General features: G+C 45.5%; 1 protein-coding gene across 6 annotated transcripts in view; it reads left to right on the top strand.

The window, feature by feature from the left end:
• The window catches only part of ACSL1 (acyl-CoA synthetase long chain family member 1), a 69933-nt gene that overhangs the window by 29578 nt on the left and 17034 nt on the right, over positions 1–23321 (top strand). For all 6 annotated transcript variants that reach the window (XM_032413648.1, XM_032413654.1, XM_032413653.1 and 3 more), the window contains exons 3-7: positions 10126–10240; positions 14615–14679; positions 17461–17562; positions 20219–20318; positions 20764–20942. In XM_032413648.1, coding sequence (XP_032269539.1) covers positions 10126–10240; positions 14615–14679; positions 17461–17562; positions 20219–20318; positions 20764–20942 — 561 coding nt within the window. The remainder of the gene's footprint in view (positions 1–10125; positions 10241–14614; positions 14680–17460; positions 17563–20218; positions 20319–20763; positions 20943–23321) is intronic.

Here is a 23321-nt window from a genome sequence, read left to right on the forward strand (position 1 = left end):
TGGCCCTTAATCACTTACACAAGTGACGTGCATGTTTCCAGGTTTCAGCTTGCCTCTGCCTGTTGCCTGAGATCCCCATGTCCCTTGGTGAGGATGACCTTCGCTGCAGTGACTAGAAACCCTTCGGGACCCGTGAGGGCCCAGGCCGTGGTGGTTGCGGCTAAGGGACAGAGGAGAGCATGATGGCGCTGGAAGGGACCAGGGAGGTGGCGGATGTGGTAGAGGCTGGGCCTGGCTCCTCTGCTTAGACCAGGCAGCTTTGGGCAAGTTCCCCTGACTTTCCTGACCTTCAGCTTCCTGGAAAACAGGAGTGACAGTTTCTGTCCTCCCTTGGGGATGTTAAGCGGACTGCATAGATACTTGCAGAATGTCCACTTGGCCCATACTAAGTGTTCAGTAAATGTTAGTTTTCTTCTTCTGAAAAGGCCTCTCTTTTAACGATCATGTTTTATATACAAGAAAACAGCTGAATCCAAAGAAGCAAAATTGTATCATACAGCTAGTGGAATATCAAGAGCTCTGTTCTGCTGCTTTCATTACGGTAGTTGAAAGTTACATATTACAGCTAGGGCTTTTCAGGGGCAGGGGGAGGAGGAAAATAAGGATAATAAGGAAAGTTTGGGTCTGTCTATATTAATTTTTTTTAAGATTTTATTTATTTGACAGAGAGAGAGAGAGAGAGCACAAGCAGGGGGAGCGGGAGGGAGAGGGAGAAGCAGGCTCCCCTCAGAGCAGGGAGCCTGATGCAGGGTTCAATCCAGGACCCCCAGGATCATGACCTGAGCTGAAGGCAGATGCTTCACCGACCGGGCCACCCAGGTGCCCCTATCTAGATTAATTTGAAGAGCCAGTGGCTAGACCTTTGGACCCAGGAGCAGCCTCTTCTGAAAATGGGTATTGCAGGCAAATGAGTCTTCAGGTAGGGTAGTGATGGAATGGAAGGAAGAAAAGGAACAGGTAATAGGAGAATAGAGTCTGAGCTTCCCGCACAGGTTGGGTGTGGGATCAGACACCATCAAGGATGGGATGGGAGTGAGGCCCGGGGCTGGGAACATGGAACTGAGCTAGCAGCAAAAGTGGATTTCTGGTGAGCTTCTGCCTCTCCTCCTCCTCTGCCCCTGCACCAGGTTGGAGATAGATGGGGTCAGAGCAAAACTTGGTGCTGATGGGGTCAGAGGCCCACCTACCAGAGTTTAAGGGATCAAGGCAACAAACCATTCCAAAGTATAAAAAGGAATCATTGTAATTGCTGAAGGAGGTAGTAGAAAGAATATGAGAATTCCTTTAACCAGTGAGAGATAGGCCTTGAGATAGCTTACTTGTCAAATTAAGATGGAAAGATTTTGGGTAACTACTGCTAGATTATAATGTACTTAAATGAAAACCCAAGTTATTTGCTTTGTTTTTAAATATTAGAGAAGGAAGTAAATTGTAGGATGCAAAAAGTTTGTGTTTTTTTTAAGATTTTATTTATTCATGCGAGCGAGCGCACAAGCAGGGGGAGGGGCTGAGGGGGAGGGAGAAGCAGACTCCCCGCTGAGTAGGGAGCTAAGGCTGGTCTTGATCCCAGGACCCCGAGATCATGACCCGAGCTGAAGGCAGACTCTTAACCGACTGAGCCACCCAGGTGCCCCCAAAAAACTTTTTTATACCAATAAATCCATAGCCTTTCTGAGACTTCATTTTAAGAATATCAGAACTTTGTTTCAAATTTACCTTTGTCAACTAAACCAATTAGTCTGTAACAGATTCACTGTTTAAACTTGTTAGTTATGGCTCCTTGGTTCTAGTGTGGGTTCATATCTTTCAAGATGCAGAACCGGTTCTTTGGGTGTCAGTCATCTTGTCTAAGTTAGATGACTTTCACACCAGGGGAGCTAGTGACCTTCAGGCGCATGCTGGCTGGCTCCTCCTTCAGCGCGAGAGTTTGGGATTGACCCGTCCACATGGTGGGCTCTATATGGTTAGCAGCTTGCCGTAGCATTTTAATCCCGTGCTCCAGATGGTCTCCTATGGAGGATGTGACACTCTGGATTTCATCCTCCGTGAGTCACAGAGTAATGATCTGACAGACATCCATTCAGAAGCACTTGAACATCGGCCAAGTAATGTGTGCACAATCCCTGGGAAGAAGAGGCCGCTGGCCTCCTGCACTTTACAGGCCAGAGGGCAGTACCGCTAAGGACTCCTGCCCTCGAGCTAGAACTCTGGTTCATTCTCCCATAAGAACTCTGAAAGGAGCAAACTAAAAGTCACACATCTGGCCTGTGAACCAACACGCCACAGATAGCGTGGTTTTAAGTCTTGACGAAGACTCGCGTGGGACTTGCACAGACAAACGGCCTGCCTCTGGGGTAATGACATTGGCAATCCAGAGAGTGAAAATGACCCAAAGAAGTTGACTCACAGCAGCAGTGAGGAGAAGGGGGGTTGCCTGGGGCTGGAGGCCCAAACTTTCAGCTGCCCCCGAGCAAGGGCTGAGGCGCTCACCTACAACATGGCGCTCACCTACAACATGGCGACCGTGGTTGAGATGACTGCACTGTACAATTGAAATTCGCTAAGAGAGTAGGACTGAAGTGTTTTCACCGAAAAATGAAAAAATAATGTAAATTCTGAGGTGATGAGATGTTAATGACTCCATGGCGAGAGTCTTTTCACACTGTAGGCAACACTCTGGGTACGCTCTAGGGGCCTCACGGTTTTATCAATGACACCTCAGTAAAGCTGGAAGAAACAAAAGGCAAAGAATGGCGCTGCGCTGGACTTGAATGGCTGGGGCTGGTTCCGAGCGGGGGCGCTGTTGTCCAGTGGGGCAGGGGCAAACTCGGCCATGAGGCAGAGGTGCAGGGAGGGTCCGCGTGGGAGCTGCCAGGGCAGAGCAGGAAGAGACGTTGTCTGGGAAGGGCCGGTGTGTTCAGATGGTGGAAGCATGGCCGCCTTCCTGGCGGTCTGTGGCAGAGCACCTGTAAGAGGGGGTGTTAGACTCATGAATTTGAACCCGGTGGGAGGTCGCAGGGGAGCGTGAAGAGGAAGGGAGGAGTATTAGGAACAGTCTAGTTGTTTCTGCAGTCACTTGTAAATAGAAACCTAAATAAAAACAGAATTCTCATCCCTGGGAAGACTCGGAATGGTCGACGAGAAGTCTGGGTGGGACTTCCAGAGAATCTCCTGGTTTGATCGCTGGCTTCAAACCTGTCAATAATGTGTAAATTGTGTATATTCAATGTACAGATAATTGTGTAAATCCCTGTTTGGGGGCATTAACCTTCATTTACTTGCCGTTTGTAATTGCAGGTGTCTGGTCAGTATTCCCCCACTGCCCATGCTTCCCCCCACTCCCCATACCGGATGTCAATGGAGCTGGATCCAGGACATTTTAGATGTCCCGCCAAAGCCTTGCCCTGGGGCTGTTTTCTCACCTGATGGCAAAATAACGGGGTGTGTGGTCAAACAAAGATGTATGCAAAGATTTGCCTTTCTTTCTTTCTTTCTTTTTTTTTTTTTTTTAAAGATTTTCCTTTTTAATCTTATCCCTAGCAACTTGGCTGCTGTGGTGTTCAGAGAGTTTTCAAACACATTTTTTCTGAAGCGTTATGGCATCTGAGGGCATTTTCAACAAGCAGTCCTAGCAGTTGGGGCGGTGGGAGTGGATGGAGAGAATGTATTTGGAGGGGTGTTTTTGTTTAGACGTATTATTCTGGGAGTGTGCAAACATCAGCATTCTCATACCTTGCCGTAACTTTAGCACCTCTTCTAAGACTCTATAGGCTTCTTAATGACCAAGTATGAAAAACCTTGCTGATTACTTTTTCTTAACTACAGTCACATTGTAGGAAATTTAACTGAGCTTCTATATGTTTTTAGGCTCATCTACTAATTGAAAGTGACTAGGGCTTTGAATGAGGTGGTGCTGGTCACGGGACAGTAGTGGGTGGGTGAGTGGGCGCAAAAGCGAAGGACAGGCATGACAGAGAACTGAAGGCAGAGTTTCTGATCTCCCTGCCAAGACCGGGCCACAGAGGATATTAAGTAGCTGCCTTTAGGAATTCAAAGAAAGAAAGATGATTGTTTTAGAAATATTTATTCCTCGGTTCCATTTAACTGGGCAGTAAAAGCTTAATCCGTTCACTTAATAGGAATACGGTAAAGCAGGTCTGACAATGCAATTTGATTTTGTACAAAGGATGCTGCCTCTCAGAGGCTTCGTTAAGCAGGGAACGTGTATATTTATAAATGACAGAAGTGTGTGCTGGAATATTTATTTAAGTTTACAGATAGCCTGCACCCAGGCAGGGTCAACTTGTGCCAAATGACAAATACCAACTTTCTGAGCCTCTTGACAAAAATCCCTGCTTCTCACATTCGTGTCTAGAAGGCCAACCATGGATAAGAAAGACACCGGTTCCCTTTAGAATAGTCAAAAGTGGAGCAGAATGTCTCGCATATTCTAAATGGCAGGCATATAGAGATGCTGTAGGCAGTTTTGTTTTGCTGGAACAATGTGTGTTTGTGGGTTTTGGATTTGATGGCTCCAGACTTTCTTCCCTCTCGTGGAGGTGGGAGGATGCTATTTTCCCTTTGGTGGTTGGCTGGTTTGCCCTGGTGATGACATTGAAATGGGCTTGGGGGCACAGAACTATAGTTTCTAAGTGCTGTGCCAGCCCCCGATCCCCACCGAAGCACATCCTCCCCTTGGGATAGTGGGGGCTCAGGAAGTAGGAAACTGGGGAGGGGGGTTGAAATGGAAGCCCTTCTGAGGATTAGAGGAAAGTGTTGAAGAACCAAATAACCGAGTCGGCCCCCGGTGATCTGGGCCTGGCTCCTCGAAGGTAGAGATGAGCGGTATGTGGGTGAGTTTGAACCTGCTCAGGATTCACAAAAACCTCTTACCATACCAGATGTCCACGGAGCTCGGTCCAGGACATTTTAGATGTCCTGCCAAAGCCTTGCCCTGGGGTTGTTTTCTCACCTGAAGAGCCCCTGGTGTGTAAGAGGCGCTCAGGAAATACTCACTTAGCTTCCAGCTTTCCTGCATTCAGATGACAGAACCCAGCACTGATTGTGATGTGATGGTTCTGCCCTTTCTTTCCTTCCTCGGCGTAAAGGATCTCGGGAAGTCAGCTAGTTCAATGGTGAGCATGAGCCGTGAACCTGAGGGTTCCCCGTTATCCTGGGACATAGACAGTTCAGCATATCGTGGGGAGTCTAAGTGTGTTTTGTCTGTTTGTGTTCGGGAAGTATGGTTGGGAAAGTCACCGACTGGCTGGCCTTTAAAGGCCCTGGCTCATATAGCAAAGATCTAGCGTTGCTGGAAATGAGAATCGATGGCCAGGGAGTCTCTCTAAGAGGTCACTGGATGGAAGAGTGGTTTTTGTGCCTGAGAAGCAGACAGTGGTGTTCTGGGCAGGGTAAGATGCATGTAAAAATATAAGTGCTGGGAAGAATATTTCACATGGAAGATATTGGCAACAGAAAAAAAAAAAAAAGCCAACAAAAAAATCCCGTGCCCATGCCCCCAGGACTGTGATTCTACCCGCTGCTTTTCCCCCTGGAGATGGATTTAACATTAAAATCCAGCCACGTCTTCAACAGCTTCCTTACAGGTTACACATTCTCCTTGCCTGCCTTGTCTCCCTCCCTCTTCCTGCCCCTCCCCCCCAGCAGGAGTAAACAGTAGTAACACAAGAGGAACTTGAATATCACGGCCTGCAGATACCCATTTTCTAGACTGAGAGGAACGAGACCGGTTTATAAAGCCTGGATCTTTCTATCCCCCAGAAATCCTCAAGGATGTAATTCCCTTTTGGCATTTGAATATGAGAGTGCACAAAATGACTCTCACCATCAAGAGTCCTTTTTATCAAATACAGGTTTCCCCTGCTATCCAAAAGTAGAGCGCCCCTATGAAAGCTTTTGTAAGCCTAAATGGCGTAAAGCAAGAGTGTCCCCCACTTTCCAAAAGTTCAAGTTATGCCACTTCCGTTTTACAAAAGACCTACGTAAACGCAAAACTCCTTTTTGCATGAACGCAAAACTCCTCTTCGCATGAACGCAAAACTCCTCTTCAGATTTCGTCTGGTTAGTGAAAACAGGTACTACTAATGTGGGTCTTTCATAAAGGTCAAGTGTCATAAAGTGAACTTTCAGAAAGCGGGAGCAAGGGCCCGTATTGGCAAAGGTCCTGGTCTTGGGAACCATGGATATGCAGATGTCCGCTGTGGTCCTGCCCTTACTGGCCCCACGTGGAACTTGAACTTTCATGTCCTAATTCAGCTCACGTTGGGAGACTGACCTCAAGAGGAACCTTAGCTTATATAGATGTTGCCGAATGGACTCAGGACCACTGATGTGATCGTAATGTGTTTGACTCACGATCTTCTCTAATTTTTTAAATTGGAAAATCTCTAAAACCACATTAAAGAAGTGTATAGCATAATCCTCCTTGTCACTCAATCTTACTGACTGATTTCCTGCACGTTTTAATTGGGGTTGTCTGCTTACCTCTCCCTGTTTCTTTCTTTCTTTCATTTATTTATTTGTTTGTTTGTTTATTATTTATTTATTTGACAGAGAATGAGAGCACAAGCCGGGGAGAGAGGCAGAGGGAGAGGGAGAAGCAGGCCCCCCGCTGAGCAGGGACACCCTCCGCTCCACGGGGCTCGATCCCAGGACCCTGGGATCACTACCCCAGCAGAAGGCAGATGCCCAACCAACTGAGCCACCCAGGAACCCCGCTCTCCCTGTTTCTTGAGCAGAATTGAAACCCTGGCCTCTACCCTCCATCTGTAGGTTATATCAGAAGTCCGGAAGTATTTGTTTTTTTTTCATTTAAGTAGGTGTTCCTAGAAATAGCGACATGCACTTGCATGACCCAGTAATGGAATGCCCTCCTTTTGAAATGGCTCGATTTGTAGCACATATAGACATTTGAGCTCGGTTGTTTTAGCTGTGATTCCCAACACTCAGAGTGCAGTCCCTCCCCTTTGTAGGTATAATTAAGGTTGCTAACACCCAGCGTATACAAATAGCATTTTGTTCAGGAAGAATAGCACATATGCACATCAAAAATGATGCTGCTTCGGGGGAGCATGTGATCATTTCATAGAGCAACAAATTTCAAAGCACAAATCTTGCTTAGTGCCCCCCCTTCCCCTTTCATTCAGACTCCTCTCTTGAAATTACAGAGTATATTACAAGTAAGTGACAGTGTGACTTTTTACCCGGTTTCACCTGTTCCTTAAACGGTGTACCTTTTTGGCATAGAGTTCATTTATTGCTTCATCTTCAAACCTTTGCTAAATATTCTAATTGCTAATTAGAATAATAATAAATATCTTGTCTTCAGGTTACTTTGTCAAGATGATGGCTGTTTGGGATATAATTAACTTCTTTAACTTGGATTTGGCTGTTTTACCTCCCTGTTTCTCAAAGTTTTGAGGATTGTATACCACCAAAAAATTAACCTTAGCCAAAGAATTATTTAACCAAAAGTTTGTTATAAGATTATACTCTAGAGCAGCGATTCTCAAAATAGGAATTGGAAGGTTGACCTACTATCTTGAAAGGGATATGGTCTCCATATATCCAAAGCTAAACTGACGCTCTTCTCAAACCTGGTGCCCATGCCCAGTCTTCTATTTTTGATTAAATGGAACTGCTATTTTTAGACCTCCTTCTTTAGACCCAGTGACTGGCCAGATCCCATTCATTAACCCTTCCTACTTCTGGTGTCACCCTTCTCCCCATTCCCACTTGCCACCGCCCTCACCCAGGCCCACATGAGTACATTCTTCTCTAGTCCTTTTCCCTCCATGCCATTCTTCATGCTGCTTACTTGCTTCTTGTAGATTTCTTTCTGAAGCATTATTCCAATTTTCACTACTTTCCTGCTGGGACCTTAATGTCCCCTGTGAGTGGTTCTCACTTCAGCATGCTCCAGAATCCCCTGGAGGGCTTGCTGCACTGCTGGATAACACTCCCAGAGTTTCTGATTCAGTAGATCTGGTGAAGGGTGAGCTAATTTGCTTTCCTTAGAAGGGCCTGGTGTTCCCCCAGACCATCCTTCGGGGACCTTGGCTCAAGGACGAGCCTGTGCTCCAAAGATTCCAGGCTACTCCTGTCTATTCATTCTGACTTCCTGAGCACTCTTGCCTCAACCAGTGCGCCATGGAGCCCCTCTGGGGATGTAAGGATAAGAGTCACTTGGGTTCCTTCGGGAAAAGCTCTGTGTCTTACTCACCTGATTCCCCTCTGCCCCATTGACAGCTGTAGGAGTTCGCAGCGGAATACTTGGGGAGGACAGCATTGCTTTTGCAGAGAAACCCCTGAGTGATACCATGCAAGTGATATCGAGTGTCAGGACGAGAGGTGGAGGAGAGCCCATTCCTAAGCTGAGGTCATGAGGACCTGTCTGGGCTACCAGGCTGCCTGTGCCTCCTGGCCATGCTTGCTAGGGGGAGTGGGCTGGGCTGGACCAATGGGCAGGAGGCCGTGACTTACTGCAGAGTCCGCTCCTCTCTACCGGGCGTACCGCTTTTCTTAGCTTTTTTCTCTTTCCCATTTTCTGTCACTCCATCCCTTGCTCCTTTTTCTCCTACCTTAGCCGTGATACCCTGGTTCTTTTTGGTGGGTGGCTTCCTGGGTTGAAAAGGCTTCCAGTGCTTATGGTAAAGCCACAAAATTGCTTCTGAATTTTAATCCGAGTATTTGTTGGAGTCCAGGCTAAGCAGGACTCACATTATAGTTAGGGCACGTTACAGGGTGTCTGAGTAGTATTCTACATATTTTATAGGACCTATTTGATAGGACCAATTTTGTTTAGCTAAAGACAACCCTGGACGTGGATACATGGGATCCCCATTTTGCAGACAAGCAAACAGACTCAGAGATTAGGTAATAATAATGCATGATTCTACAGAGCAGAGATTTTCCCGCCATTGTGCACACAAAGAATAACTTCTCTGCTTTATTAAGTAGTGTGTTATAATTAATAATCATGTTTGGAATCATGGCTGCAGGTATTAGAAAGTGTCTGCCAAGATAGAGAAGACTGTGATGATGAGTAACATATATCATTGGGTGATATTTATTCCAGAAAATGATAATTAGCTTTAGATCAAGTGTCAAACACATATTTAGTACATCGTAGATAATGAAAGAGTTTATATAAATGTAAAGCATAGAAAAAAGTCTGGAAGGAACTCATCGAACTGATAATAGGGGCTAGTCATTTTTTTTTTCTTAAAATACTTCTGTACTGTTGCTTTTTTTGAAGTACATATATGATAAATTGGTTGGGGAGAGAGCTTGTAGGAGGAAATATGAAGAATCTTACCTAAATCCTAAAAACAAAACAAACAAACAAACAAATGAAAAACAGAAGAAGAAGAAAAAGGAGACGTCAAAATCTATCTGGTGGTCATGACCTATAAAGGGTCTCCATGTTGGTTCTTCCCCCTGGAATGCATCCCATTTCTCCATCAGCTCAGCGTGCTCAGACTCTGCTCTCTGAGACCCAGCCTTTGCTCCTTCTTCGTGAAGGGTTTCCTCTCTGCTTTCTTCAAACCTCATGCTAGAAACGATGTCTCCCACTTGTGAGTGGTCCTTTCTTGTAGTACCCGAAGTTCTTGTATCCTCATCTGATTTCCCCGGGGAATCAGAAGTTCCTAACAGGTTATATTGCTGTTGACACAGAGATAAAACAGTGGCAGTAATCTCAAAAGGAACATACGTAACATGATGGAAGTAAAAGCGAATGGTGTGTCATTTCCGTGAGAGCTGATGCAGCCTTGGACTCCTGGGCCATTGATGGTGGAGGTCTGAGGATGCCCAAGGCATGTGTGTTGGTCGCAGGTTTCCAGTCCTCCTGCTCTCTTCGCCTTATCCAGCCAGACCCCTGGGACTCTCTGACAGCTGTTTGGTTTTAGCCTTGATTCTCTGAAGCCTGCAGTTGACCCCAGACAAATGAGTTCTCTTAGCAAATCCTGCACTTCCGTTCGTTCAACAAATACTGAGCAGCTCCCCCACAGGGGCCCTATGGAGGGCCTGGTGGGCATGCACGTTAGGCTTTTTATTTTTAACATTTTCCTCTTAACGTGCTCATGCGTCTGTCTCTTTCCACAGGGTAGTGATGGTGCTCGGAGATCCCCGCTACTGGATAGCGATGAGCCCTTGGTGTATTTCTACGATGATGTCAGAACCTTGTATGAAGGCTTCCAGAGGGGCATCCAGGTGTCAAGTAAGCATTTTCTGAACTTGTGTGACTAATGCTTAACGATCTGCATTCAGAACAAACAAGTGGTCTCTCTTGAGGAAGTTGTATTTGCTCTCATCTTCCATCTACTTCCACCTGTTCAAGTCCCCCTCCTCCCATAGCATCTCCCAGAGTGAGCCCCAAAGCACATGAGCCCCTCTTGCTGCTCCCCAGGTAGAGTGGGTTCTATGGTCAAATAGGTTTGCAGCGTGTCCTGGGTTTTATGGAGAGTCTCACATACATCAGCTCATTATTGGGCTCTGACATTTCCTGAGGTCAAAAGACAGGTTTAATGGGGCCCGATCCAACATTTTCAGACTTACTTGACCATGAGACCCATATTTTGAGAAATGAACACCGACATCCCAAGGAAGCAGCGTTCTATGAGACCCTTTGCAAGGGTCGGCTCATGGGACCACGCTTCCGTACTAACAGTGGCCTGAGAAACCCGGCCCGCCCTCCGCGGCTCCTGCCTACCTTTCCGGCCTCTCTTCCTGCCAGGCTCCGGGTAGACTCTCCTCAAGTTACGCTGAACTTCTTGCAAAACCTGGACCTCCTCCCCTTTCTCATAACCCCACGCCTTTGTGCACTTGTCTTTTTCCTGATCATAAAGCCTCATCTTTCCCACCTCCAGCCCAGGGTGCTTGCGATGCACTTACTAACCCTCTACAGCTCCTGTTGCATTTCTCCCTTTTCTGTAACGCCACCCTAGTCTGTCATTTTCATCTCCTCCCTCCAGGTGAGGGGTCCCCCCTCCCCCAGCATCTTGTACTTATTTCTGTAATAGCCCCGCCAGGGCACAGAGGCATTCACCTGCTGTTCCGTCCCACTCGCCAGGGCTCCTTGAACAGGTGGCCGTCTCTTCTCTCAGCCCTGGTACACAGCCCTGTACACAGTAGGTGCTCCATTAATGTGTCCTCAGTGATGGAGAGAGTACCCCCCGCTTCCCGCGCCCCCCTTTGTGTTTTAGCCTCTTCGTTTTGGCTTGTTCCAGGTTACTCCCTAGAAATGGTCTCTGGGATCCATGTTTGTTATTTAAATCTTTTGGTGGTTAGCTTTTAGTTTTGCTACAACTAGCTAGACTAGAGTCCCCTGACAGTCAGGGACTGCATATGACATGTGCTCAAAAGTGCCCTGTTTTTTACTGGGTACTGGTAACATCGGATTGCTCTAATGTGTTTTTGACCAGTATTGCTGTAACAGATTCATTAAGCCCCATTCTAAAGAGAAAGCAAACTTCTATATTATGAACTTGTTCAAAGTCAGTGTCAGGGTCAGGGTTGGTCTGTGATAGTAAATATCCATATAGCCACTTCAAAATATTTATATATTAAACACTTCTCTATGTATAGATGTGTATATATGTATATAGAATCTTTACCATTACCACAAAGTCATGTGTAGAAATGTTCTTACGTTTTTCTAGCGGAGAATGAATTCATCCTGGTAGTATGGTGACTTACATTATACTTCTGACTCTCCTCTGACCTCAAGACAGTACCTTTATTTTTTTGGTCACTTTCTGTACTTAGAAAATGAAAGTCTTATATGAATGTTTCAGAGAAGTTGAAGAAAACAGAGCTCACTCTTCTTAACCTATACTGATTGAAGGAAGTTGCTTTGCAGGTCACTTTTGCCTTCTTTTTTTTTTTTTTTTTTTCCGAGAGGAGCTTTTTATCCTAAGGTTTTTTTTTTAAGTATTTTTTGAAAGATTTTATTTATTTATTTGAGAGGGAGAGAGCACGAGCAGGGGGGAGCGGCAGGGAGAGGGAGAAGCAGACTCCCCGCTGAGCAGGGAGCCCGATGCTGGGCTCCATCCCAGGACCCTGGGATCATGACCTGAGCCGAAGGCGGACGCTTAACCGACTGAGCCACCCAGGCGCCCTTATTCTAAGCTTTAATTTTCCTAGACTACCATAAGATAAGCCTTTATAGGAGAGCAAAAACCAGCATCTAGATAAGGTAGTTGGGAGTTTGTTGAATGACAGGAGAAGCCAGCGAGGAGTTTTTAAACCTCGTCTTTTCAAACTGTACACAGGGAGCTGCTTATAAGGAGGAGGCCTCTGCCCGTGAATCCGTGGATTCTTGTCCCTGGCTTCACTGCAATATCTCCTGGGGAGCTTTGAAAAAATACTGAGGCCCAGGCTCCATCCCCATCCAATTATATCAAAAATTTGGCTGGGTGATGGACACTGGGGAGGGTATGTGTTGTTATGAGCAGTGGGTATTATATAAGACTGATGAATCACAGACCTGTACCCCTGAAAGAAATCATACATTATATGTTAATTAATTGAATTTAAATTTTAAAAAAAAGTTTAAAAAATTTTTGGTTAGTAGGGCCTGAGTATGGTATTTTTTTAAGTTCCTACTGTCCTGGAGCTGGGGTCTGCAAACCTTTTCTGAAAAGGGCCAGATAGTAAATATGTGGGCTCTTCGGGCCACGTGGTCTCTGTTAGGCCTGCTCAGCTGAAGGTGTTAGATAATATGTAAATGAACGAGTGAGGCTATGTTCTATAAGACTGTGTTTACAAAAACAGGTGGCAGGCTTGATTTGGCTGCAGCCTAGACATTGCCAGTCCCTGTTCTCGAAGAATAAAATAACGTTTCATATGGCACATGTCTGAAAACAACTGATGGAACTTGAGGTATCCGGCCTGGTCTTCACTGCAGTCCCAGTGAATGGCAGAGGGTCTGAGAATGAGGCCCTTTGTGATCTTTCTGTTTTCATCAGAGCAGTAGAGACAGCCAAAAGTCAGTGTGAAGCAGTGAATCGGTCCAGCCTGGGTCCTCCCCATCCTCACAACTGACCCACACACGCACGCATCCCACTTCTCTTCTCCAGGACAAAACTCCATGTCATGGGCCCAGCCTCGTCAGAGCTGCTGATGGGGCCGTGCTCTGCCTTCCTGCCCCCGTCCTCCAGGCCCCCAAACCGGATCAGGACACCTTAGCTGACACTCAAACCCAGAATGGGGAAGCTGCATACATTATAGTCTCAAAACAGAAATGTAGAGGGGCGCCTGGGTGGCTCAATCGTTAAGCGTCTGCCTTCGGCTCAGGTCATGATCCCAGGGTCCTGGGATCAAGCCCCGCATCGGGCTCCGTGGGAAGCCTGCTTCTCCCTCTCCCACTCCCCCTGCTTGTGTTTCCTCTCTCGCTGTGTCTCTCTCTGTCAAATAAATAAAATCTTAAAAACAAAACAAAACAAAAAACAGAAATGTAGATCCCCTGTTCCAGAGGGGAGATGACAAAAAACACCCTGTAGAAGGAATGATGAGGCCCAGCTTACCACAGAGCTGGCGGGCGAGCCTGGGTTAGTTAGGAAGCATTCTTGTACGTGGTCAGCTCTGATCATCGGAACATGGCAGCTTTTTCTCTTTTTTTTTTTTTTTTTAGGTGGACATAGCTTTTCCTTCAACAGCTACAAACTGAGCATAAAGTGAGCTTGGAGTTAATCTGTAGAAGGAATCTCATGATTCCAAATATAAATGATTCGAGTGATATTTATTATTACTGTGCTAGCCCTTAGTGTGAATACTTAATATGGGTCTTCTTGCTTCCTGCTTATTCAGTACGTAAATTAGGGTCAGGACACATCCTGATATTTCTTAGTTTTTGCTTTCACAAATATCCCCTTATTTTCTCTTGATTTTGCCTCTTTTCCTCATTTTTGTTTCTCTGCAATTAAGGCTTCACCCGTGTAAGTACATCTCAGGTCATCAGAATTTGGGCAATTAAGAGTCATCTTTTCCTTCTTATATTCTGAGTTAGAATGCATTACACTTTAGAAATTTTGAGGAATTCTTCTGAAAACCTACACCAGGATTTCTTCACCATGCAGCTGCTGACTCCTTTCTAAACCAATAGGGTATGGAAGAATTCACAGACTGAGTGTCCTTAAAAATTGTATTTGCCTCATCCTTTTTTTTTTTAAGATTTTATTTATTTCTTTGAGAGAGAGTGAGTGAGAGAGAACAAGCAGGGGGAGCAGCAGAGGGAGAGGGAGAAGCAGACCCCCTCACTGAGCAGGGAGCCTGATGCGGGACTCGACCCCAGGACCCCCGGATCATGACCCGAGCCAAAGGCAGAGGCTTAACCGACTGAGCCACCCGGGCACCCCTGCCTCATAATCTCTTATCTTTCCTCTTCTCCTGCCCCATTTGAGAAACAAAACAGAAACAAACAAAAAATCAGACAAGAACCCAGGGAGAACACATTTCCAATCTGAACTCCTTATTTCTAATCCGGGGACCAAAGTCTGCCTGATACTTTGTAGAATAAAGTGGGATACAAATTAGAATATTTATGCACGTTAAATCCATTTTTTTGTTTTTTCCTTTTTTTTCCTTTTTTTAGATAATGGCCCATGTTTAGGCTCTCGGAAGCCAGACCAACCCTATGAATGGCTTTCATACAAACAGGTGAGTTTTCTGGTTCTGTGGGTCGTCATGCATGCCGTAGGGCTGAAATCCATCCGTTCTTGGAGCCACTGACTGTGAGGGCTGTAAGCTTGGTGTAGAATCTGTGCGCTGGACTAGCTCAGAGCTCTGGGGTAAACGTGCATCATCCAAAGGGAGAAGTTTTACACAAAGATTTGGGAAAAACTGGTTAAGTAACTTAGTTGGTGGGTCAAAAGCACTTTCTTGTAGAACTGAAGTGGATGCATTGTGAAGTAGAGTATAATTCTATGATAACGTTCTAGAAATGTGTTTGAAGCAGGTGACTCTCTCCCAGAGCCCATGGGGGGATAGAAATTCTCTGCCTTGCGGGGTACTAGAGACATTTAGAAGCCCCAGTATAGAGCAACTCTCTCATTTTATAGATGAGAAAACATCCCCTAGGAAAGGATGGCACTCGCCTAAGGTCACAGCTGGTCAGTGGCAGAAACAGGACCGGAAGTGAGCTCCACATCTTCTGGTCTAGGGCTCTTCAGTGCATCGTATGAACCCGGCCAGCTTGGGACTGGTGTGACATTGAACCCCAGGGCAGCCACAGCGAGCGGTACAGAGGCTCAGAGACGACACCTGCCGTCTGGTACAAGCACAAAGGAAGCTGGGATCTGGGCGGATTTATTCTTGTCCCTCTGCAAGCCCAACTGATCCACAGCTGCAGCTGTTTAAATAGTTTCTGACAGCAGGGAGCAGAGCAGGAAGACATTGCTTTTTATTTTTATCGTGATAACAGGATATCTCGAAGCTCCTGCTTCCCCCGCCCCCATGGACGTAGGACCCCAGGGGTGTATGGGAGCCCCTGGAAGTGTCCGCTCTGCTGCCTTTTGTTTCCAGCACAGCTGTCCAGGAAACAGCTCTGTGCTCCAGGGGCAGGTCGGCCTGTGGCATCCGTGAATACAAATGAGCTTCCTCCTTCCATGTTTGGTGCGAAGGGTGCTTCTAGCAGTTGGCACGCTCTGGAGTGTACGTGACAGGGGATGGTCCCGAGGAGCCCCAAGGAGCCACGAGGAGCTCCTGAGGCCCTCCCTAGACTGAGACACACACCACACGCTCTTCCCCTGCGCTCCTCTGAGGAGGAATGAAATGCAAAGGCTTTGCCTGCGTAGCTCTTCACAGAGAGCAAAGAGGCAAAACAGCTCGGTGTACCTTTCTTGTGGAGGGAGCGAAGAGCTGTGTAGCCCCAGGGGCCAGAGGGAATCCACCGCTTTTATTTTGCATTACCAGAGCCAAAATAAAGTTGCTGCGGAGCCTCCTCGTTTTCACACGTGGTGTATAAACAGTTGATGTGTGTGGGACACATAATGTTGTATGGTTGGGGCTTCAGGCCTCACAGAATCCCCAAGTGCTGTCTGTTTCCTTCTGTTGTATGCTGGCTGGAAGGCAGAGAAGGCAAGTCCACGGCAGATTGGATTTTTCGAGGCGGGTTGAAAATCAGTGAGTTTTCTGAAGGCGTTAATCTGTGTTTTTGTACATTTCAGCCAGAGGCTGGTGACGATCTAAAACTAGACCCACGGGTGGGGCGCCTGGGTGGCTCAGTCGGCTAAGCATCTGCCTTAGGCTCAGGCCATGATCTCAGGGTCCTGGGATCAAGCCCCGAGTCGGGCTCCCTGCTCTGCAGGGGGCTTGCTTCGCCCTCTCCCGCTACCTGCTCCCCCTGCTGTGCTCTCTGTCTGTTAAATAAATAAAGTCTTTAAAAATAAATAAATAAACTAGACCCACGGAAGCCAACTCTGGATTTGTACATTGAAGTGTTTTCGTTAGCCTAGCGACTCTGACCTTTGTGGGGCTAGGAGCCCCTTTGAGGTTTTCTCAAGAAAGGTATGGAGCCTCTTTCTAGAGCTAGAAATGCCTGCAGATTATCCCGATATGCTCAGCATTTCACGGGTTCCCATCCCCGACATGCGAGCAGAGGTTGTGAAACAGGCTGTGGGTAGAAAAACAGTAAGCATATTCATATCATTCTTGCTGTCACCTCACCTGTCAGCCCTCCTTCCCATAGGCAGAGTGCAGTGATGCTATACGGCAGGACAAACAGAGTTCTGGGCCAGAAGAGGTGTGGCTTTATTCCCTACAGGCGTGGGTGCAATTTCAAAGTGCTCTTGAGAAGCCATCAACTGAGAATCAAGAAAATTATTCCAAATTTGAAGATTCAAAAAAAATTATTTTTTAGTTACTTTGGGATAGGAATGGGGAGAGGACAGGGCCAGGTTTATAGTCCTACCTAATTTTTATGAATCTACCTATTTTTATTTGCAATAAGAGTATTTATTTTATTTATTTATTTTACTTAAAATTGTTACAAGTTTTTTGAAGGTGTCCCCCAAATTTGCTCTTTCTGTATTTATAGCAAATGACAAGTTTTGGCTGTTTTGCTGCTCTTTATAACTACCAATAGTCACAGTAATAATAATAATAATTCTGTGCCCTTGTATTACTTTTATAATTTTATAAAACTAAAGTGTAAAATAGAAATGCGTCAGAAGGCCTGGTATCCACTGACCTGTGACCTGCAGCTGTCGGGGTCTGATTCGTCCGCTTCTCAGAAGGAGCCCTGTGATCAGTTCCCTTAATGGTGTGTTCTGGTGAATCAAGCCTTGCGTTTTACAAAAATGTAGAGCAGAAAGAGTGCCTGTTTGCTCCCGCTCTCCCCCTTGGTGCTGGCCAAGATGTCAGGCTTGGCCGTCACCCCGTGAGCTTTGTTCCTTGCGTTGGGCCTGACGCAGTTCCTGATGTTTGTCCTCCCCGTTCTAGGTTGCAGAGATATCCGAGTGTGTGGGCTCAGCACTCATCCAGAAGGGCTTCAAGGCTGCCCCGGATCAGTTCATTGGCATCTTCGCTCAGAATAGACCCGAGGTATTAACCATGAGACAACAATTGTGTGTGGTGTTGAGAGTTCTCAGATGGAAGAGCCAGTTGGGAGATCACACCTACCTTTGCCCAGGACCTGATTTTGTGCTCTGATCTCTACTGAGAATATATGTCTCTGTGTTACTCCTTAGAAAGTGACACAGTTATCTTATGATCTCGCTGATAGGTGGAATTTAAGAAACAAAACAGAGGATCATAGAGGAAGAAAGGAAAAAATAAAACAAGATGAAATGAGAGAGGGAGACAAACCATAAGAGACTCTTAACCATAGGAAACAAACTGAGGGTTGCTGGAGGGGAGGTGGGGGGATGGGGTAACTGGGTGACAGACATTAAGGAGGGCATGTGATGTAATGAGCACACTGGGTGTTATATAAGATTGATGAACACTGACCTCTACCTCTGAAACCAATAATACATTATATGTTAATTGAATTTAAATAAAAATAAATAAAATTTTTTAAAAAGTGCCACATATGAAAACCCAAACCGGGGCCTCCTTGGCCTTTATGTTGCGGTGGGTGGGGGGAATCACTTTTTGGATTATTGGTTTTGTTTTTTTAAAACCAGGTCCCAAACAAAAACTAACAAAGAGGTTACTAGAACAAATAACTCACAAAGACTCTTCTTACCTTAAGGCTTATGTCTGTGATTAGAAAAATAGCATCTGTAAATTGTAGAGAAACTTGGACACATTTTTGTCAGTTGCAGACTCTCCTCTTTGCTCTCTGAAAGGTAGGAGCTTGCCCTCTGATCAGGTTACAAAATTTAAAATACCCTGAGCAGCGGGGAAAGTGCCTTGACCGTGTGTCAGCCTTAATGTGGGCGTGCAGTCTATCTGGCTGTCGAGTCCGCTGCATCGTACTTCTGCAGATCCTTGCATTAAAGGTCAGTTTACGTGAGAAGCCCTTTTGGAGCTGTTGCTTATAGTGTTCAGGAACAAATTAGTGGCATAACTTGGCTGGGAAAAATTCAAGCACCTGAGCTTGAAGGAATTGAATTGATTCTTGTGTCCAAAAGACGTGTGGGCTCCATCCCTGTGCTACCAACTGTTTTATAAATGAGGATGGTTTCCTACAGTTTTATGTATTGGTACGGGAAAAAGAGCATTTTCCCACAGCTGGATGACCAGGCTCATGAAATTTAGTTTCTTTCATCTCAAGTAAAACTCATTCAAGGGAACACATCCCAGATTTTTGCGCGAGTGGAATTTTATAATGAATCTATCACGAGGACAGGTATTCCTTACTTCACAGAGTAAGCGCCTTCCTGTATTTATCAGCTAGTTTAATAAATGTTTATTGAGCACCTACTATATGCCAGGCACCGCGAGGCTCCAAAGCACAACAGTGACTTGGATCCTCCTCCTAAGGTACCATGTGAGGGAACACCGGCCCATAAGCTGATGCTTTCTCTGTAGCATGGTAAGCGTGGACACAGGGAAAAAGTATTATGGGAGCTCAGTCAAGGAGGACTTCCTGGAGGTGGCCTCCCAGTGGCGTGTTGAAGGATGTGAGGGTGGGGGAGCCAAGGGAATGTCAGGAACAACCACATGTTTGCATCAAGCAGCATGTCTGTGTTGGGGAAGGAGGCATTTTCTTACGGTAGAGCTTGGAGGTGCAGGAAAGACAGGACCACATGTACCACACGGCCCTGCTGAGGAGCTTGGACCCGACCTCCATGTTCACAGCTTCACACTGGTGCCAGGAAAGCAAAGGGGGAAAAATAGTTCTGGGCCAAGTGAATATGAGTGCGTCGTGCTCCCTTCCTACAGCAGCTACGTCTTTATCTGTGCGTCGGCGTTCTGCAGGGGGTTCGAGAACCGCAGCTGGAGGTAACGGTGCCGCCAAGGATTTTAAGTGAAAGGCTGACCTCACCATGTTTGCCGTGTAGACTGAGTAGCTGCCGCATGGCTGATGAGTTCAGAGGCAAGGGGACCAGTTACTGTATCACGTCTTTCCCTTCACCACTTTTCTGGGGAGATTTTGCCAGAACATTTTTCCTGTTACACAAGTGTGTGTCCCTCCTTCCCCAGTTCCCAGGTCCTACTGCACACAGCTGCCAGGTTGGTCTTTCTCAGACCCCAGAGCCTCTGCTGTGCCGAGAAGCCCTCCGCAGCTGTGCATCCTCCAGGGAATGGAGCCAGGCTCCTCCCTAGCCGCAGCCTTGCTCCTGCCCACCATAGCCTTGCCTACTGGAACACCCATTCCGGCCAGGGTGCTCACCCCGCTCTTCCCTGCTCTCCATCATGCAGTCCCCACTACTGGGGTCCTTGCCTTTCTCTCTGTCTGTCCAAACCATGCTGCCTTGGCAAAGGGTGAGCTCAGTTACCTTCCCCGAAAAGGTGGCCCACCGTGGGCTCCCTCGTGTCCGAGTCGGTCACTCTCTTGTATTGTTAATTATCTTTTCCCATATTTGCCTCAGTTCTTCCGGCAAATTGCTCTTTCCTTCTAAGAAGGGGGCAGGTGTTTTGTTCTCATGATGAGTCCCTCATGGTGCCTGGCACGTAGTAGTAGACACACAAATGTGAATTTTGCCACGTCTCGTGTTTCCACTTTGAATCTCTCTAGAGTGTTGTTCTCCTTGGAGTGGTTCCATGACGACATCTCGTTTTCTTTCCCCAATCTTTACTGTTCATTTAGTGGGTGATCATTGAACAGGGATGCTTTGCTTACTCTATGGTGATCGTTCCCCTCTATGATACCCTTGGAACAGAAGCAATCACCTACATAGTCAACAAAGGTATGTCTGTGGTCTCCGGGTGGACGTTGGCCTAGTTATCAGCTAGATTTGGTCACTTTACATTTGGTTATATTTGATTTGATAGGCATTTTATGTTTATTTTTTTAAAGGTTTTATTTATTCATTTGAGAGAGAGAGAGAGGGGAAGAGAGAGAGAGAGCATAAGAACCGGGGAAGGGGTGGAGGGAGAGGGAGAAGCAGACTCTCCTCTGAGCAGGGAGCCCAACACGGGGCTCGATCCCAGGACCCTGGGATCATGACCTGAGCTGAAGGCAGACACTTCACTGACTGAGCCACCCAGGCGCCCCCAGGATTTTATGTTTAAATGCACATCTATCTTTCTATTCAAAGACTGTAGTCCTTAAAATAACCTGGTGTCAGATATGATACAGTCAGGCTTTTAATATCTCAGAGCTCATTCTTCATTGTGTCTCTTCCTTCCCAGCTGAACTCTCTCTGGTTTTTGTTGACAAGCCAGAGAAGGCCAACCTCTTATTAGATGGTATGGAAAATAAGTTAACACCAGGCCTTAAAACCATTGTCCTCATGGACTCCTATGGCATCGATCTGTTGGAACGAGGCAAAAGGTGTGGTGTGGAAATCACCAGTATGAAGGCAATGGAGGTGAGTCATCCTGCCCACTTCTCTGATAGGTGCCCCTGCGGCCATTTTGGCTCAAATGCGGTATCCAGTGCAATCACACAATCCCAGCTCAGCAACCCATAACAGATGCAGAGTGGAAATTCCTGTCTCCTTGCTGGAAAGAAGAATTCTGCATGCATGCCCCACTGTGAATTCATCACATAGAAAGTATTCTCATAAAACAAGTTGCAATGCTCACATATTTATTCTAGAGTACTGACAGGCCACGCCAATATATGGTAGAAATGTGCATTTCCAATTCAGGCGGAGATTTAAGTTTGTATGTCCTTATAGTAGCTTTCATGCCATTTACTTACTGATTTGTTTCTAAAACAGAGCCAGCTACAGAAATCTGCCTCATTATTCTTTTTCCCAAGTTGTGAATTTCCAGCATAGATGTTGGATTTGGTTTATTTTTATATTAAATTTCTTAAGATTCACATTAATCAACACTTTAAAGGTAATTGCCATTCTAGGAAAATGAGTGGGGCCTATGTTTAAATCGGTTGTTTGACATAACATCGTGTAAGAAGCAGATTCTCCCAGTAGGATTTGGATTAGAGTTTAATCCTCAGAAGCTGGTAAGAGGAGGATCTTATCAGGTACATATCACTGGAATAGGCTAAATACAGTAAGTTGTTCTCCTTCCGAAAATGTTATAAATATTTTCCTGGAACTGTTATAAATAGGGTTTCAAATTTTATTTATAGTTCTCCTTCTACAAGGAATTGGAGGCTATAAGCAAGGATCTATGTAATGCCTTTACGGAGGAACTTAGCCTTTGTAGGGGAACTGTAATTTGTTCTAACAGAGCCTCTGCCACATACCTGTACACACACACGCACGCACGCACGCGCACGCACGCACACACACACACGCACGCACGCACGCACACGCACGCACACAGAGTAGCAGAGAAGCTGAGTCCTTAAGAACGGGTGTGCTATACTGTTTAATTGGGCTTTTAGCTAGCTTTTTACCTAGTGTTTCTGCACGTTTGTTTTTTTACTTGTGATCGCCAATCACAATAATGTCATCGTTTCCTTCCATCTTTTCTCCTTCTCCCTAACCCCACCACACAAACATGCACACGCACACATGCGCACGCACTTACACACACAGGAATTTTTTGGTGTTTTTCGACGGCTCTTCAATGAAGTAATTTTAAGATGAAAAAATTTAGGTAAGTTAAGATTGTAATATAAAGTTTATATTATAAGCTCTATTTTATAAAAGACGCTATTCCACACTTCCCCGTGTAATATGATTCATACTTGGTTTTTAAAAATTTTGTAAGCAGAAGGTTAATTTTCAAGATGTGGATTTAAAATTGGCTTTATGGTTGGTCATGTGATCAAGTTTATAGTAATAGATAGTTTTATAGGATCAAAAAGGGAAATATTGGTATTTGAAATTTTTGCTTTTTTTGGTATTTTATTATGAAAATTTTCAAACAGGCAAGCAAGTTGGGAGAATTGAACAGTAGACTGCCGTACAACCCCCAAGCACCCCACAGCTAGCATTTTAATGTATTTGCTTCATCATCTACTCATGCATCACTCCGTCCCTCCATTCATTCATGAATCTATTATTTTAATGCATTTTCATTAACTTCTAGTTTTGGCACCCCTAAATACTTTAGCATGTTAATCATTAACTAGAATTCGGTTTTTCTTCTGGTTAAGGTGTTTTGTTTTTGGCATTTGGAGCCTGAAGATGGGAACTCGTTTATTTTTAAGGTTGCTGTACTCTTCTACATGATGTCCTTAGGTTTGAGGCTGTGGACTTTCTTGGCTAATAGGGCACTCATTTGGATAATGTTTGTTCCTGATAAATTAAAAGCCAAATCGCATGTAACTATTGAAGTTATGTAAGAATTTTGAACAGATGAGTGGAGATTTGGGTCTGATGAAGATTCTTTTGGGAAAAAAAATGGAATTACCATTGCTTCAGCTCTTGGTTGACTTCTGTTTGGACTTCACTGTTCCTGTTTTGAATCAGTGGTCTGTTTATAGATATAATTTAAAATGTAATTAAGATTAAAAACAGTTTAAAACCATACACCCGGCAGAAACTCCCTGAGCCCTGAGCACATTCATCAGATTTCCATTTAATTCTAGGTATGCTCACTCCATATGCTCATTCAAGCCATTCAGTTTTAATAGGAAAAGAATATAAATGGTTCATTAGTGAAATTAATAGCTAATTAAAGTGGCCATGGAGATGCTTCCGTGCAGTGAACTGAACAGCATCGAAATGACCCCCTGGTAGTGACGGGGAGCCAGCCGCTGAGAGATGCGCCCCTCAGAAATGAACCTGCTGCTCTTTATGTCCATTCAAGAGGATTGTTTTATAATTGAG

The sequence above is a fragment of the Phoca vitulina genome, unplaced genomic scaffold (genome assembly GCF_004348235.1).
Source record: "Phoca vitulina isolate PV1807 unplaced genomic scaffold, GSC_HSeal_1.0 scaffold15, whole genome shotgun sequence".
Classification (NCBI taxonomy): Eukaryota; Metazoa; Chordata; class Mammalia; order Carnivora; family Phocidae; genus Phoca; species Phoca vitulina.